The sequence below is a fragment of the Cebus imitator genome, unplaced genomic scaffold, assembly GCF_001604975.1.
Source record: "Cebus imitator isolate Cc_AM_T3 unplaced genomic scaffold, Cebus_imitator-1.0 Scaffold263, whole genome shotgun sequence".
Classification (NCBI taxonomy): domain Eukaryota; kingdom Metazoa; phylum Chordata; class Mammalia; order Primates; family Cebidae; genus Cebus; species Cebus imitator.
In genome coordinates, this window is record NW_016107578.1 from 733745 (window position 1) to 749685 (window position 15941).

General features: G+C 55.7%; 3 protein-coding genes and 2 non-coding genes across 5 annotated transcripts in view; 1 reads left to right on the forward strand and 4 right to left on the reverse strand.

Annotated features, from left to right (window-relative positions):
* Window positions 1–3784: 3784 nt before the first annotated feature.
* EIF3G (eukaryotic translation initiation factor 3 subunit G) lies at window positions 3785–8534 on the forward strand. The gene is made up of 11 exons (XM_017499999.2): window positions 3785–3893; window positions 4029–4075; window positions 4569–4652; window positions 4764–4852; window positions 4994–5053; window positions 6396–6500; window positions 6598–6787; window positions 7510–7617; window positions 7735–7871; window positions 7960–8066; window positions 8419–8534. The coding sequence occupies exons 1-11, from the start codon at window positions 3874–3876 to the stop codon at window positions 8432–8434; spliced, it is 963 nt and encodes a 320-aa protein (XP_017355488.2). The 5' UTR covers window positions 3785–3873; the 3' UTR covers window positions 8435–8534.
* On the reverse strand, window positions 8529–12209 carry P2RY11 (purinergic receptor P2Y11). The gene is made up of 2 exons (XM_017499997.2): window positions 11897–12209; window positions 8529–9855 (listed from the first exon to the last, which is right to left on the reverse strand). Exons 1-2 carry the CDS (start codon window positions 12111–12113, stop codon window positions 8762–8764), a joined length of 1311 nt encoding a protein of 436 aa, XP_017355486.1. The 5' UTR covers window positions 12114–12209; the 3' UTR covers window positions 8529–8761.
* Window positions 12210–12355: 146 nt separating this feature from the next.
* Window positions 12356–15941, reverse strand: part of PPAN (peter pan homolog) — a 5703-nt gene continuing 2117 nt past the window's right edge. The window contains exons 3-12 of the mRNA XM_017499996.2: window positions 15673–15774; window positions 15421–15471; window positions 15150–15320; window positions 13902–13978; window positions 13601–13708; window positions 13375–13498; window positions 13220–13298; window positions 13009–13138; window positions 12769–12926; window positions 12356–12690 (exon numbers count right to left, since the gene is read on the reverse strand). Coding sequence (XP_017355485.1) covers window positions 12488–12690; window positions 12769–12926; window positions 13009–13138; window positions 13220–13298; window positions 13375–13498; window positions 13601–13708; window positions 13902–13978; window positions 15150–15320; window positions 15421–15471; window positions 15673–15774 — 1203 coding nt within the window. The 3' untranslated portion in view covers window positions 12356–12487. The remainder of the gene's footprint in view (window positions 12691–12768; window positions 12927–13008; window positions 13139–13219; window positions 13299–13374; window positions 13499–13600; window positions 13709–13901; window positions 13979–15149; window positions 15321–15420; window positions 15472–15672; window positions 15775–15941) is intronic.
* Window positions 13781–13853, reverse strand: LOC119467177. The gene has a single exon (XR_005195709.1). It is a non-coding gene; the product is annotated as a small nucleolar RNA U105B (small nucleolar RNA).
* On the reverse strand, window positions 15541–15627 carry LOC119467176. Its single transcript, XR_005195708.1, has one exon. It is a non-coding gene; the product is annotated as a small nucleolar RNA SNORD105 (small nucleolar RNA).

Here is a 15941-nt window from a genome sequence, read left to right on the forward strand (position 1 = left end):
CTCACTGCAACCTCCACCTCCTGGGTTCAAGGGATTCTCCTGCCTCAGCCTCCTGAGTAGCTGGGATTACAGGTGCCTGCCAGCATGCCTGACTAATTTTTTTTTGTATTTTTAGTAGAGACAGGGTCTCACCATGTTGGGCAGGGGCTGATCTTGAACTCCGGACCTCGTGATCCACCTACCTCAGCATCCCAAAGTGCTGGGATTATAGATGTGAGCCACTGTACCCAGCCTTTGCTTCCTCTTTTTATCTTGACAGTTGTTTTTTACAAGAGCACAAATGGATCTACCTCCTTAAAGATCAAATAGCAATTTATAGATTATGGCATAGCATAACTGCCTCTATTCCTATGGATGGGTGGACAAGTGTTTCCAGTTTTTGTATCATAAACAATACTGCACGGACATTTTACTCTCACGTCTTTGCATATATTTACAAGTTTATTCACAGCGGGAATTATTAGCTGGTTCAAAGGAAAATTCATACGTACTTAAATTTTTTTTGAGATGGAGTCTTGGTCTGTTGCCAGACTGGAGTGCAGTGGCGCGATCTCAACTTACTATCACCTTTGCCTCCTGGGTTCAGGCAATTCTCCTGTCTCGGCCTCCCGAGTAGCTGGGACTACAAGCACTCAGCACTACACTCAGCTAATTTTTGTATTTTCAGCAGAGATGGGGTTTCACCATGTTGGCCAGGATTGTCTCGATCTCTTGACCTTAAGATCCACTTGCCTCAGCCTCCCAAAGTGCTGGGATTACAGGCATTAGCCACCGTGCCCAGCCCATATAAGCATTTTAAGTTTTAGGAGATGCAGGCCAGGCAAGGTACCATGTGCCTGTAATCCCAGCACTTGGGAAGGCCAAGGTGGGAGGATTGCTTGAGCCCAGGAGTTTGAGAGCAGCCTGGGCAACATGGTGAGACCCGATCTCTACAAGAAATATAAAAATTAGCCAGGCATGGTGGCACATGCCTGTAGTCCCAGCTATGTGGAAGGCTCCTGTAGGAGGATTGTTTGAACCCAAGAGATGGCGGCTACAGTGAGCTATGATTGCACCATTGCACTCCAGCTTGTGCAACAGTGCCAGACCTGTCTCAAAAAAAGAAAAAGTAAAAAGTTTTATTAGATGTCAAGATTCCATCTAAAAAGCTTGCATGATCTCATGCACTAACATTGTGTGTGAGCATCTGTTTCCCTATAACGTCTTACGTATGTATTTATGAGATGGAGTTTTGCTCTTGTTGCCCAGGCTGGAGTGCAGTGGTGCAATCTCACCTCACTGCAAACTCCACCGCCAAGTTTCAAGCAATCCTTTTTTTTTTTTTTTTTTTGAGACAGACTCTGTCTGCCAGTCTGGAGTGCAGTGGCACGATCTCAACTCACTGCGACCTCTGCCTCCCAGGTTCGTGATTCTCCTGCCTTAGCCTCCTGAGTAGATGGGACTAGAGGTGCGTGCCACCACACCTGGCTAATTTTTTGTATTTTTAGTAGAGATGGGGTTTCACCATGTTAGTCAGGATGGTCTCGATCTCCTGACCCCTTGATCCACCCACCTCAGCCTCCCAAAGTGCTGGGATTACAGGCATGAGCCACCACGCCCAAACACGCCCAGCTAATTTTTGTATTTTTAGTAGAGATGGGGTTTCACCATGTTGTCCAAGCTGGTCTCGAACTCCTGACCTCAGGTGATTCAGCAGCCTCGGCCTTCTGAAGTACTGGGATTACAGGTATGAGCCACCGTGCCTGTCTTGTTTCCCTGTAACATCTTTACTACCACTGGGTGATACCGAATTTCTAAAGCTTTGCCCAATCTGCTAGGTTGTTTGGATTTTGTGTTGCTCAGAGTAGGTTTGACTAAGCTTGTACAGATGTTTATCAGCCCTTCGGACCAGCTTCATATTTTCACCGATATAGCCAGGCCACCCTCTCGAAAGGCCACAGAGGCCTCTCTTTCCTGCTCTCCAGCTACTGTTTTCCCTTCCACTCAGCTCTCTGCAGGCTTCTAGAATAATTTTTTTCACAAGAAACGCTGGTGATATTCGAAACACTTGAGTGACCTCCTCACTCACCCCCCCCAGAGGATAAAAAGCATAATTTTTTCCCCTGTCTTATTTGTTTTTCTCAAGCCATTCTCCCTAACAAGTTTTTGTTTGTTTTGTGAGTGTTTCTGTGTTTTTTGTTTTTTGTTTTTTTGAGACAGGGTCTTGTTCTGTTGCCCAGGCTGAAGTGCAGTGGCATGATCATGGCTCAACCTCCTGGGCTCAAGCTGTTCTCCTACCTCAGCCTCCTGAGTAGCTGGGACTGTCACAGGCGCATAGAAGTATGACTAGCTAATTCTTAAAAAGTTTTGTTTTAGAGATGGAAGGTCTCACTATGTGTTAGCCAAGCTGGTCTTGAACTCCAGGCTCAAATGATCCTTCTGCTTCAGCTCCCAAAGTGCTGGGATTACAGGCACAGGCCACCACACCCAGCTAATTTTTGTATTTTTAGTAGAGACGGGGTTTTGCCATGTTGCCCAGGCTGGTCTCAAACTCCTGATCTCAAGAGATCTGCCCACTTTGGCCTCTCAAAGTGCTGGGATTACACCCGTGAGCCACTGAGCCCCGCATTGTCAGTTTTTTTTGTTCATTATCAGTCTCTTTAGGAGAAAACCCAAATTTTTCTAAAATTGAATTTAAATGAACTAAATTAATTTCAGTTTAATTACACTTAATATCTCCCTAAAGGCAGAAACTAAATACTTAGGAATAAGATGTTGTCTGATAGAGCTGGCTTTGGAAGACCACAATATCTAAGTTTTTTTTCCCCCTCCCTGAAAACCAGTTTTTGCCCCTGGGGAGTCATCATGAATCACTCCAGCTGAGGATGGTTGTTCTCAGAGCAAGGAGCTGAGCAATAAAGAAGTAAATGCACAAAATTATACCGGAAAGCCAAGAACACTACAAAAGAAAAGAAGAGGGAGTGGCTCCCGGGGCCCCTTGACATCTGAATCTGTGGGATTGGGAAAGAAGGCAAGGAACAGTTTAAGCAAAAGGATTGTTTTCCCTGAGCCTCGGCTTTCTTTTTGTTTTTCTTTTTTAGAGATGGTGGTAGGTAGGTGGGTGGGTTTCTCACCATGTTGCCCAGGCTAGCTCGAACTCCTGGCCTCAAGCAACCCCCATGCCTCAGTCTCTCAAAGTGCGGGGTTACAGGCGTGTGACACCGCACCCAGTCTCAGCCTCAGTTTCCTGAGCTGTAAAATTGCAATAATATCCTCCTCACTGTGCTTCATATACAATAAGCACTCAATCAGTGAACCTTGTTGTTATGATATCATTTTATTTAACTTATTTTTCTGAGATGGAGTCTCACTCTGTAGCCCAGGCTGGAGTGCAGTGACGCGATCTCGCCTCACTGCGGCCTCTGCCTCCCGGGTTTAATCGACTGTTCCGCCTCAGCCTCCGGAGTAGCTGGGACTACAAGCGCATGCTACCACACCCGGTTAATTTTTGTATTTTTACCAGAAACGGGGTTTCACCATGTTGGCCAGGATGGTCTTGATCTCCTGACCTCGTGATCTGCCCGCCTCGGTCTCCCAAAGTGCCGGGATTAGAGGCTTGAGCCACCGCGCCCGGCCTATTTTAGTTTTTAAAGGCTAGTAGGACCAGTCCTGAAATCAGCCTCTGCGCCCCACCGCCCTTCCGCGCTCCCTACTCTCGTACCAGCAGCTCCCAGCAGCATACACAGTCGCGTGCGCCTCCACCTCCGTCCGCAGATGTCGCTGTGGATGCCGCGGCCGGCCCCTCTAGGCGGTGTCGGCGGAACCGGAAGTCTCCTTTTCCACCCACTTCCGCTCTCTAGCCCGGGCTTGGGCTGCGTGGAGAGCGCTTTTGCGATGCCTGCTGGAGATTTTGAGTGAGTTGGGGATCACGAAGCGGGCACGGAAGGCGGTTACGGGGCTCTCGGAAGTATGGGGCCTGGGTGCGCCGAGGCCGCGGGGGCTGGACCTGGCTGACTTAATCTTAGCTCCCTGCACACTTGTTTCCGCAGTTCGAAGCCCAGCTGGGCCGACCAGGTGGAAGAGGAGGGAGAGGACGGTAAGTGAATCCATTTGCCCCAGGTCATCGCGGTCAGGCCCGAGCCGGGTCACTGCTGCCTGTTTCCATCTCCCAGCCTGGCACCGTGTCCGCCGTCACGGCCAGTCCCTGCCCCGCGCCTTCCTCCTCGGGGCCCGCCTGTTGCCAACTCCAGATGTTCCCTGGCAGGTCCCTCTTCCTCCCATGCCACTGCGCTAGCCCTCCCAGCTGTTCCCTTACTCCCGGGAGAGAGTTGTAATCTCCTGTCTCCTGTTTCTCTGCTGGCACCTGGATGGCTTCATGGCGTGGCCCCCACCTTCCTACGAGGGATTCCCCCATCCTTGCCACTCCACGTCCCCACAGGGCCATCCCAGTGTGCTGCCTGGCCAGCCCTCTGCCCTTGGCCTGCCTTTCTCAGCTTTTGCTGTAGGCGTCATCCCAAAGGCCCTTCTATCTCAGCTGGGGAGCTCCTGCCCCTGGAGCTGACCTTTCCTCCCCGTGCTGCTTCTCGCAGACAAATGTGTCACCAGCGAGCTCCTCAAAGGGATCCCTCTGGCCACCGGCGACACCAGCCCAGAGCCGGAGCTGCTGCCGGGAGGTGAGTGAGGACTGCCACTCCGTGTCTGGGCTGCCTCTTCTCCCTCCAGCCTTGCTACTCCCTTTGCCCGTGACCCAGGCTCAGTTTCTTGCTCTTTTTCCCCTTCTCCAGCTCCACTGCCGCCTCCCAAGGAGGTCATCAACGGAAACATAAAGACAGTGACGGAGTACAAGATAGATGAGGATGGCAAGAAGTTCAAGGTGAGGGTGGGAGGGGGCAGGGAGTGAGGACCCTTTTCCTTGGGGACCCTGAGACCAGAAGGGGTTGGGGTGTGTTGAGGGGGTTGATAAAAGAGCTCCTTTGGTTCCACGAGGCCAACCCTTCTCCTCTCCCGTCCTCAGATTGTCCGCACCTTCAGGATTGAGACCCGGAAGGCTTCAAAGGCTGTCGCAAGGAGGAAGGTGAGATCCTCCTTCCCCAGGGATAACACAGAGGGACTGGAAGACTGTGTTCCCTGAACTTTTGTTTTTAAGAGATGGGGCTTAACTCTTTGTACCTGTTGTGAAGCTGAACTGAGCCTTGGGTGCTTGTACTCTTAGGGCTTTGAAAAGTTCAGGGCACAGCAGTTGATGATAAGTATCAGCTAAATAAATGACGACGATACATAGTAAAAATGTTCTATGATGGGCCGAGTGCAGTGAAAGTAGCCAGGTGTGGTGGTATGCACCTGTAATCCCAACTACGGGGGAGGCTGAGGCAGAAGAATTGCTTGAATCTGGGAGACGGAGGTTGCACCATTGCACTCCAGCCTGGGAGACAGAGCGAGACTCCATCTCAGCCAAAAAAAAAAAAAAAAGTTTGATGATAAATATCGAATGATAGTAATATCAAATAAATTCGATTAAAAATATTGTAAGTTAGATTCTTTTATTTATTTTTTTTAAAGACACAGGGTCGGGTCCTGTTGCCCAGTCTTGAGGGCAGTGGCACAATCAGAACTGACTGCAGCCTTGTACTCCCAGGTTCAAGCCATCCCCCCACCTCACCCTCCTGAGTAGCTGGGATTACAGGTGTGCACTGCCACACTGGGCTAATTTTTTGTAGAGGTGCGGTTTCTCTATGTTGATCAGGCTGGTCTCCAGTTCCTGGGCTCAAGAGATGCTCCCACCTTCACCTCTCAAAGTGCTGGGATTACAGGAGGGAGCTCCTGCGACTAGCCGTGGTTAGATTTTTTATTCCTCTTAGCCTGTCAGCGGAGGAATGGAACCAGGAGGTGGTCGCAGCAGTTTCTGGAAGAAGTGATTATCAATTAATACACTTGGGACAGTTTGCTGTGCGCTTAATTTGTACAATACCCCATGCCAAGCACCTTGCAGGGTGTTTCTCATTTGATGTCTTTAGAAGCCCAGGGAGGTAGGAAGCTTTTGTGGTTCCTGTTTTACAGGGGAGGAAGCCAAGGCTCAGGCTGTGTAGCTCAAAGGCCTGCAGGTCTGGGTGGACCCCTGCACATCCCTGAATATTGAACCCTAGGGGGAGCTGGTCCGCCAGCATGAGCAGGCCCTAGGCTGTGTAGCTGTCACCTGGGGCCCGATGCTGACAGTTGCCCTGCCTCCTGGAGCTTGGGCCTGGTGGGGACTCAGGTCATAGGAACCGTCACCAGAACTGTTCAGGGAGTGGTTGAGGAGGATGAAAATGAGGTTCAAGGCCCAGACACTCTGGGGGAGGCTGTAGGTCTGCGGTACCCCACTGTGGAACCCTGCCTGCCCCTGCCCTCAACTGTCCCCCATCCCTCCCTGACCCCAGAACTGGAAGAAGTTTGGAAACTCAGAGTTTGACCCCCCAGGGCCCAATGTGGCCACCACCACTGTCAGTGACGATGTCTCTATGACGTTCATCACCAGCAAAGAGGTAAGCAGGGCAACCAGACAGGGCTGATGTCCTGGGGTGGTGGGAAAGGGGGTGCCTCAGTCACCTGGTTGAGTTCCCCCAAACCTGCCCCTGCCAGGACCTGAACTGCCAGGAGGAGGAGGACCCCATGAACAAACTCAAGGGGCAGAAGATCGTGTCCTGCCGCATCTGCAAGGGCGACCACTGGACCACTCGCTGTCCATACAAGGACACACTGGGGCCCATGCAGAAGGAGCTGGCTGAGCAGCTGGGCCTGTCCACCGGCGAGAAGGAGAAGCTGCCTGGAGGTGCGTGGATGGGGCCACTGGATGCTGTTGTGGGCGTGGTGTGTGGGGGGTCCTTGGTCATTACCTGCTGTCCATGCATGGGTTCTGTCCCTACTGCTATCTCCTGCATGACAGCACAGTGGGTTTGACAGTGCCTGTCTTTCCTTGAGGTGCCTTTTGCCTTCCTAGTTGGCTGCATCTCCTGTAAGGTTGGGAGATAGGCGTGTTTACATGCGACTTGGCAGCTGTGACTCTGCTGGTGGCCCTGTGACTGTCCTGACGTGAGCTGCTGTCAGTCCGTCCCAGGGTGCTGACCCCTCCATCCCTTTCTGTGTGTGTGGTGTCTGTTGCATGCCTGTGACTGTATCATCTGAATCCTTTTGTGGGATTAGCTGATGGTGAGTGGGGATATGCACTTGTTGCCTGCCATGTAAGGGGAACCTGGGCACTGTCATGTGTGTCCCATGACTGCCATTGCTGTAGATGTGAGGCTGCTCTCCCTGCTCTCTCTGGAGGGGGTTGGGGCTTTTCCTCCTCTGCCTTTACCAGTGTTGCTAGCTGGGAGCTCAAATGGTAACAGCTTTCCAGGTGTGACCTTGGTGTCCTCTTGGCCAACTGGCTGCCTGTGGCTTGGCAGACGGTGCCTGCTCTGGGTCAGCACTGGAGCCCCAGCTTCCTGGGGCAGCTCTGTCCCTGTGCCTGTGCCAGAGTGAAGTTGAACTCGGCTGTCTGTTGGTCCCCAGAGCTGGAGCCGGTGCAGGCCACCCAGAACAAGACAGGGAAGTACGTGCCACCAAGCCTGCGCGACGGGGCCAGCCGCCGTGGGGAGTCCATGCAGCCCAACCGCAGAGGTGAGGAGTGCCCCGATGCCAGGCTGGTGCGTGGGCACCTCCTGGCACCGTCGTCATCCCCGAGGTGCACCTGAGGGCCAGCTAGGGGCCTCCATTCACAACCACCTCCCCTCACAGCTGATGACAACGCCACCATCCGCGTCACCAACCTGTCGGAGGACACGCGTGAGACCGACCTGCAGGAGCTCTTCCGGCCCTTTGGCTCCATCTCCCGCATCTACCTGGCTAAGGACAAGACCACTGGCCAGTCCAAGGTAGGTGGGCGGGCATGCGGGGCTGTGGAGCAGGGGTTTGCCTGTCCCAGCTCTTGGCCCTGATCCTGCCCACACCTCCCCTATGCAGGGCTTTGCTTTCATCAGCTTCCACCGCCGTGAGGATGCTGCGCGTGCCATTGCTGGAGTGTCTGGCTTTGGCTACGACCACCTCATCCTCAATGTGGAGTGGGCCAAGTAAGATCCGACCCCTGCCCTGGGTCCCTGCCTTGTCCCAGCACTGCCACCGAGCCCGGGGCCGACCGATAATCCTATAGCAATTTAATAGTCTGCAAGTTGGTTTTGAGGGGATAGTCCTTCATTGTCTTTTTCCAAAACCTGGCAGAGGGGTACTGGGTGGCAGCTCTTGTGCCTGGGGTCCCTGCCAGTCTTTGGGCCAGGCCTTGAGACCGGGCATCTGATAATGTGCCCCCTTTGTCCTCATATTACCCCATCTTTGCTCCCCCCATGAGGTGCCACTTGGGTGTCAGGAGTCTTGGGGTACCCCCCAAGGTCTCACACCATGCCACCCTCCTCCCGCCTTCCCCAGGCCATCGACCAACTAAGCCAGCTGCCACCACGTGCTCGGCCCAGGACCCTTGGCGACAGAAGGTAGCCTCTGAGAGCGTGGGCTCCAAGGGCAATAAAAAGGCTCCTCCCTCTCTACCCCATCCTGTTTATTCTTGCATCTCCAGTCCTGCAGTGGAGCCAGCCCCTCCCCTCCCCTGGGTATGGGTTTGGTCCCCGAGTGGCCAGCACTCTGGGTGGGAAAGGCGACTGCTGCCTGGGCTGCAGCAGGACCAACCTGGCTGCAATCACAGGCATTGTTTTCTGGGGGAAGTGACACCTGGAATAAGGAGGTGGCTTCAGCCAGGCCACGTCACAGGCACACCTCATGGGATGGGCTCCGATGGTTCAGGAGTAGCTGTGGCATTGAGGGGCAGGGCTTGGCCGGTGCTCTTGGCGTCCTCTGGCCTCCAGCTGTCCTTGTAGCCGGGGCAGTGTTGGCGGCAGCAACCGAGGCTGGGCACTGCGGCCATGTAGAGCAGCGGGTGGATGCAGAAGGCCAGGGGCATGAGGCCTCGCATCACCTGGTAGCCCACGTAGGGCCCCAACTCCAGGGCCGCCCTGGCCTGGCTCACATCTGCAAAGTTTGGGCAGCGGCTGTCCCAGCGTCGCCGAGCCTCCACGTTGAGCACCCGCATGATGTGGTAAGGTACATAGGAGCTGGCGTAGAGGGCCACGCCACTTGCTACCAGCGCCGCCACACGCAGCTTCTCGGCCACGGTCATGCCCGTGCTGCGCAGCACGGCCAGTCCGAGGGCACCATAGGCTGCCAGCGTGAGCAGCAGCGGCAGGACACAGCCCAGCCCCGCCAGGACCAGGCTGTACGCTCTGTAGGCCGCCAGCCTGTGGCTGTCTGCTGTCCCCAGACACTTGATGCAGGCCTCGGGCCTGGCCACACTGCAGGTGCCTGCCCCCTGCTGTGGCCTCTTCAGGTGGGAGAAGCTGAGCGTGGGCGAGGCCAGCAGGGCGGCCAGGACCCAGCCTGTGGCACTCAGGGCCCAGGCGTGCTTGGGCCGCAGGTAGCTGCGGGTGAAGAAGGGGTGCACGATGCCCACATACCGGTTGAGGCTGATGCAGGTGATGAAGATGACACTGCCCAGCAGGTTGCAGGTGAAGAGGAAGCGCTCCAGACGGCACATGGCCTCCCCGTAGCGCCAGTGCTTGGGGGGATAGAGGTAGGCCGCCAGCGGGGGCAGCGTCAGGGCACAGAGCAGGTCACTGACTGCCAGCTGGGCTGAGAAGACCACAGGGGGGTGCCACGGGCGCTGCTCCCGGGTGCTGAAGCGGTACAGGGCCAGGCCATTGCTGGCCACAGCCACCAGGAACTCAACCACCAGTATGGGCCACAGGAAGTCCCCCTGGAACTTACTGAGGATGTCGTCGGCAGCCACCAAGAAGGCGACAGGGCAGGCCTTGGCACCTGTGGGCAGAAGGTGTCACCAGCTGAGCAGTCATCTCCCATAAGGCAGCTCCTGCTGCCCCCAGAGCCCACGCCCACCATGGCACGGATCCTGACGAGTCCTCCTGGAAGGGGACCAGGCTCCACTCGGTTTTATGGCCATGATTGGGACTCAGAGCCAGGGTTCTGCACTGGGCCCCGATGGACCAGCTGGGGCAAGCCAGTGGCCATCCAGCTCCCCCACTACCCTCATCTACTGGAGTCCCTGGCCCCACTAGAGGCCTCCTCCCCAAAGTCCAGCCCCGGCAAGTCCTGCCAACTTCACTTCAGATCTGTGCTGCCTGAAGCCCCACTGGGGTGCAGCCCTCACCTGCAGCCTCTTCTCCCCGTGGCCACCAGAGGGCACCTGCGAGTGCTGGAGTCTTGTCCCCACCCCTCTGCTTCCAGCTCACTTGGCCGCGGAGTTGTCACCAAAAAGCCAGACTAACCCCACAAGATCCCATGGGTGCGTTCCCACCCCCACACTCCCCAGTGCCATCCTCTCTGCTCCATGACTCTCTTCCTCACGCTAGCCCACTCTGGCTCCCCGGCTGCTCCTGCAGGCTTGTGCCTTGGGACCTTCCCACCCAGACTTTTTTTTGAGACAGTCTCACTCTGGTGCCAGGCTGGAGTACAGTGGTGCAATCATCTCAGCTCACTGCAACCTCTGCCTCCCGGGTTCAAGGAATTCTCTGGCCTCCGCCTCCCGAGTATCTGGAATTACAGGCGTGCGCCACCCCGCTCAGCTAATTTTTGTATTTTCAGTAGAGATGGGGATTCCCCATGTTGGTCGCTGCTGACTTGTAAGGATTTTTAGAAGTCCTTTCTGAGGGCCAGGCGCAGTGGCTCACGCCTGTAATTCCAGCACTTTGGGAGGCTGAGTCGGGTGGATCACGAGGTCAAGCGATTGAGACCATCCTGGTCAACATGGTGAAACCCCCGTCTCTACTAAAAATACAAAAAATTAGCTGGGCATGGTGGCACGTGCCTGTAGTCCCAGCTACTCAGGAGGCTGAGGCAGGAGAACTGCCTGAACCCAGGAGGTGGAGGTTGCGGTGAGCCGAGATCACGCCATTGCACTCCAGCCTGGGTAACAAGAGCAAAACTCTTGTCTCAAAAAAAAAAAAAAAAAAAAAAGTGCTTTCTGTACTGGAAAAACTTGAGCGGTGCTGGTATTCCCAGCAGGGGGCACAAAGGTTGACTCCAAGGGTTTAATAATTTGCCAAATTTGCATTTACCCCACCCACCTCTAGGACTTTGGAGCTTAATTATCTAGCTCTGATTTCCTCCGACAAAACCAATGTTTGAACCACTTTGACCTCTGATTTCCTTTTCAAGGTGGTCTCGAACTCCTGACCTGAGGTGATCTACCCGCCTCAGCCTCCTAAAGCACTGGGATTACAGGCATGACCCACCATGCCTGGTCACACCCTGACATTCTTGAGGCTCCCTCCCCGACGTCTGTGGTCCTGCCTGCAGAGGCCCCAAAGCATGCCTGCAGCCTCATGCCCTCCACTTTCCCTTCCCTGCAGCATTTTCCTCCATGTCGTGCCCCCACCTAATGACAGAAAAACCTCCCTCCTCCGGGAGGATGAGGGGCTCTGCTTACCCACTACTGGCACCAGTGCCCATCATGGTGTGCAGGGGACAGCAGCACAGAGGTGCTCACTCTTCATGTTCCCCATTCCCGCTGGGGACAGGCTCCTCCGGAGGTCCCTACCCACTCCCAACCCCAGCATGCCCGGGGATGAAGTGCCATTTATACTTCGCTTTTTTCTGGAGACAGGATCTCACTCTGTCACAGAGGCTGAAGTGCAATCACACCTCAGTGCAGGCTTGAACTCCTGGGCTCAGGTGATCCTCCTGCCTCAGCCTCCTGAGTAGCTTGGGACCACAGGCTCCTGCCACCACAAGCAGCCTCAACCTAGGTTTTACCAATACCCATCCCCCACTGCCCGCACCTTCTGACAATCTGCAGGGCTAACTGCAGACCCCTGGGTAAGCCATCACGCCTTCTCCTCACCTGAGTGGTTGGCTGCCATACTCCCGCGCCGTCTGCTGAGCCTGAGCCTGCGTCTGCGTCTGCAACCCAGTTCCACTGTTCCTCCTGAGTCTCCTGTGGCCAAGCCCCAGTCCCGCCCACAGTTCTGGGGCCAGCCAGCAGAGCAGGCCAGAGCATCCTGTTTCCACCCACGTTTCCTTCCTCCTTGTGTCACAGCCAGCCGGGGGTTCAGGCCCATCTGCTTAAAGCGTGACCTCTGTCTGCTTGCAGGGCTCTTGGTGGCACCGTGGGGAGGGGCTGCCCATGCCCAATGCTGCCACCAATGACACCACCCAACACCATGCAGGAAGGGGGAGAGGGGCCCAACTTCCAAGGGCAAACAAGGTGGGAGGGACTCCCAGGCATCACTGGCCCAGGCCTCTCTGGGTTGCTTTGTAGGGCTCCAGGATCCCCCATCCCAAAAGCTGACGTGGACCCCTGGCCAGTTCAGTCCTTTATTGGAGTGGAAGGGTTGGGGACACAACTCCTTTATGAAAGGAAACCGAGGGCCGCCATCTCTCGGGCCCCAATCTGGGGCATTCAATCTATCCACTGCTCCAGCGCGGCTCGGCCTCACACTGCTCTCTTCCGAGGCCTGCCCCGGCCCCGTCCACGATGCCAGGAAACCCCCTTCGGCCCCCGCCTGCCCTGGACCCCTTGGGGCTTGTCCTTGGGCAACTTCTGGTCACTAAAGCGACCCTGGCCTCGGTCTGTTTCCCGCCGCTTCCAGCCCGGACACTTGGCTGGCTGTTTCTGCTTTGCCTCAGGGAACAGGTCTGTGGGGAAGAGACCATGTCAGGGCCCCAGGAACAAGGACAGGCCCCAGGGACCCCACTGCAAACCCCACTCCATACCCTCACTGGGCGCCTCGCCCACCGCCTGGCAGAAATACTCGATGTCATCATCTTCCACGTCATCGAACTCCTCACTCAACTGAAGGCTCGCCCTCCTCGAGGCCACTTCGTGACTGCACCCAACCTGTGCCTTCTTCATGCCCTCCAGGCTCTTCTCCCTGAAGGAGGGATTGGGTGGTGGTCAAGGTGGCTGCCCATCCCCAGGACCTCCGGCCTGGCCCTGCCAAGCCCCACCCAGACCTGTGGGCCTCCCGCTGCTCCTGCTTGCGCTGCACGTTCTGGGCCTGCTGGGCCCGCCTCTGCGCCTTCAGCTGCAGCCTCTTCTCCTTGGCTTCCAGGATGGCCTGCAGCTCCTCCTCCGTCTTGCGCACTGAACAGGGAGATGCGGGTCACCAAGAGTCGGGTGCAGCTCCACACCTGTGACCCCCCCACCCTTGGGCCCCGGCCTCACCAAAACTGTGGAACATCACTTTGCCCTCCCCAATGCCGTCCTGGACCTTGATGAGTTGCAGCGTCATCCTCGGGCCGATCTGGGGGGATGAGAGCGAAGTGTCAGCCCATTGTTGGGGCTGGGGGTCCCCAAGGGTCACCTGCCCTGGGCCTCACCTCAGTGAGCCGCACGGCGCTCTGTTGGGCCGGCATGTTGCCGCGGCCAGCAACGGCCTGGGGTAGCTCTGTGATGTTATGCTCACCGTCGGGCTCCGCCTCGCTCTCCGACAGCCCTGCGCCCCTGTGTGGGGAACACTCGCGGCTCAACGGGGTAGCTCAGACTCCCAGGCCCATTCTGGGGTCCCCAGGCTGCGGGTGGCCTCCCGCCCTGTGCCCTCCTTACGTGGCCAGCAGCTCACTGATGTCCTGCAGGCGGCTCATGTTGGGGAACTTCTCCTGGAGAAGCTTCTTCATCCCACGACTCGCACCCACAGGAACAACCTTGATGCTACTGTGGGGACATGAGTGGATGACAAGGGGGTGGTCAGGGGTCTTGGGGCTGGCAGTCCACATCTCGTCCTTCCCACAGTGCGTCAGGGCGTTTGAGACAGAGCACTCAGAGTCTCAGCAGGAGTGCTGTCATCGGCTGCATGCAGAGGCCCCCATCCCGTACCCCCTCATCCCTCGCCTGCTGGGATGCTCACTAGTGGCGGAAGTCCAGCTCCTGGGAGTCAGGGTTGTAGTCAATGAGGAGGCAGCGCTTGATGGTGTTCAGGTTTACCTGGGAGGTGAGGAAGAGAGCATGCTCCAGTAGACTCTTGGCAAAGTTTGGGGAAATGGGGGCTTTAGGGGATACATGCACTGTTACACTGACTGTGGCGCTGGCTAGAAATCCTGCTTCCGGCTTGCACCTGTGGTTTCAGCTATTCTGGAGGCTGAAGTTGGGAGACTGCCTGAGCCCAGGAGTTCAAAACCAGCCCAGGCAACATAGAGAGGGTCCATGTCCACAAAAAGTAGATGTAAAAATGAGCTGGACATGGTGGTGCATGCCTGCAATTTCAGCTACTTAGGAGGCGGAGGCTCCCAGGATTTCAGGTGTAGGATTGCTTGCACCCAGGAGTTCAAGACCAACATAGGGAAACTGTCTCTTAAAAAAAAAAAGGTAAAGAAAAAATCCTGGTCCCACAGCCCATGTTAGACTCCCTAATAACTAGTATCTTATGTAAGTCCATCTGAGAGTCATTGGTAACAAGAATTAGGAGCTAGGACTCAGGAGACAAATTTAAAAATCCAGCCCTGCCCCCTGGAATCTAAACTCAGCATCTCTGCCAGCCTCAGTTTTGCAGTTTTTGGAGACAAGGTCCTGCTTTGTTACCCATGATGGAAGAGAGTGGCATGAACACGACTCACTCCAGCCTCAACCTCCTGGGCTCAGGTGATTCTCCCACCTCAGCCTCCTCAGTAGCTGGTACTACAGGCATGTGCCACCACACCAGATTACTTTTTAAAAATCTACTTTCTGTAGACATGGGGTCTTGCTATGTTGCCCAGGCTGACCTCAAACTCTTGGGCTCAAGTGATCCTCCTTCCTCGCCCTCCCAAAGTGCTGGGATTACAGGCCTGAGCCACAGGACTCGGCCCTGCAGCTTTCCTCTGTAAAACAGGGCCATGAGAAGAGATGCTACACTCAACACACACAGAAAATGAAACTGTCAGTATGTCTTTTCACCTGCTGGACAAGGCGCAGCTTGCAGGGGGGGAGTGCTGGGGGCATCTCTGGACATTTTTGCCCAGCATCACTGGACAAATGAGTGGGATTTAACCTCAGGAGTCAGCAGACCCAGGAGCTGTCAGCCTCAGCACTAGGAGTAGTGAGCAATCCACCTGAGGGCCTGTGGCACCTCTACCCGCTGCACCCACCCGTACCTGCCACCTCACTAGGCCAGGCCCACCTTGTGCACGTTGATGGAAGGGAACAGGTTCTGGAACATGGTGGCCATGAGCTTCACATGCATGCCATGGGGGCCAAAGCTGTTGAGCACCAGGAGGGGCGGGTGGGCAAACTGCTGCTCGTGCATGCGGTGCCGGCGCAGTGAGGAGACCACGTCACGCACCAGTGAGTACTGCAGGGCAGGAGGAGGGGGTGACCATCAACCACGTGGCTGGGGCCACCCCCAAGTCCAGCTCCCGCCCACATGACTTTGTACCACCTCTCTCCCTCACCTTCTTGACCTGGAAGGTCAAGGTAGGGCCTCCTGGGAGGCGCATCAGCTTCTGCAGGGGAAGAAAAGATCAGTGAGGATGGAGAGGTCTAGCAGAGGAGCCTGGGAGTAGGCACCTTTGCCCCATCTCTTCTTCAGAGCGTTTACTTTGAAGCCAGAAATCACAGCAGCTCAGCGGCATATATGTGTTCATCATGAGAGACGAGGAAAGTAGGGGTCTGGGGGAGATGGAAGGGTGAGGGTGTCTACTCACAAAGTAGACGCCAGTCTCTGTTTTGCTCAGGATCAGAAAGTGTGTGACACCGAGGGGCCCAGCCACTGCCACGCAGTCCTTCAGTGAATTCTTCTTACGAACCTAGAAATGACAAAGAGAAAAAAACAGCTTAGCCGGATATAGTGGTGCGTGCCTGTAATCCCAGCTACTCGGGAGGCTGAGGCAGGAGAATCGCTTGAACCGAGGAGGTGGAGGTTGCAGTGAACCGAGATGTTGCCATTGCATTCCAGCCTTGGCAACAAGAGTGA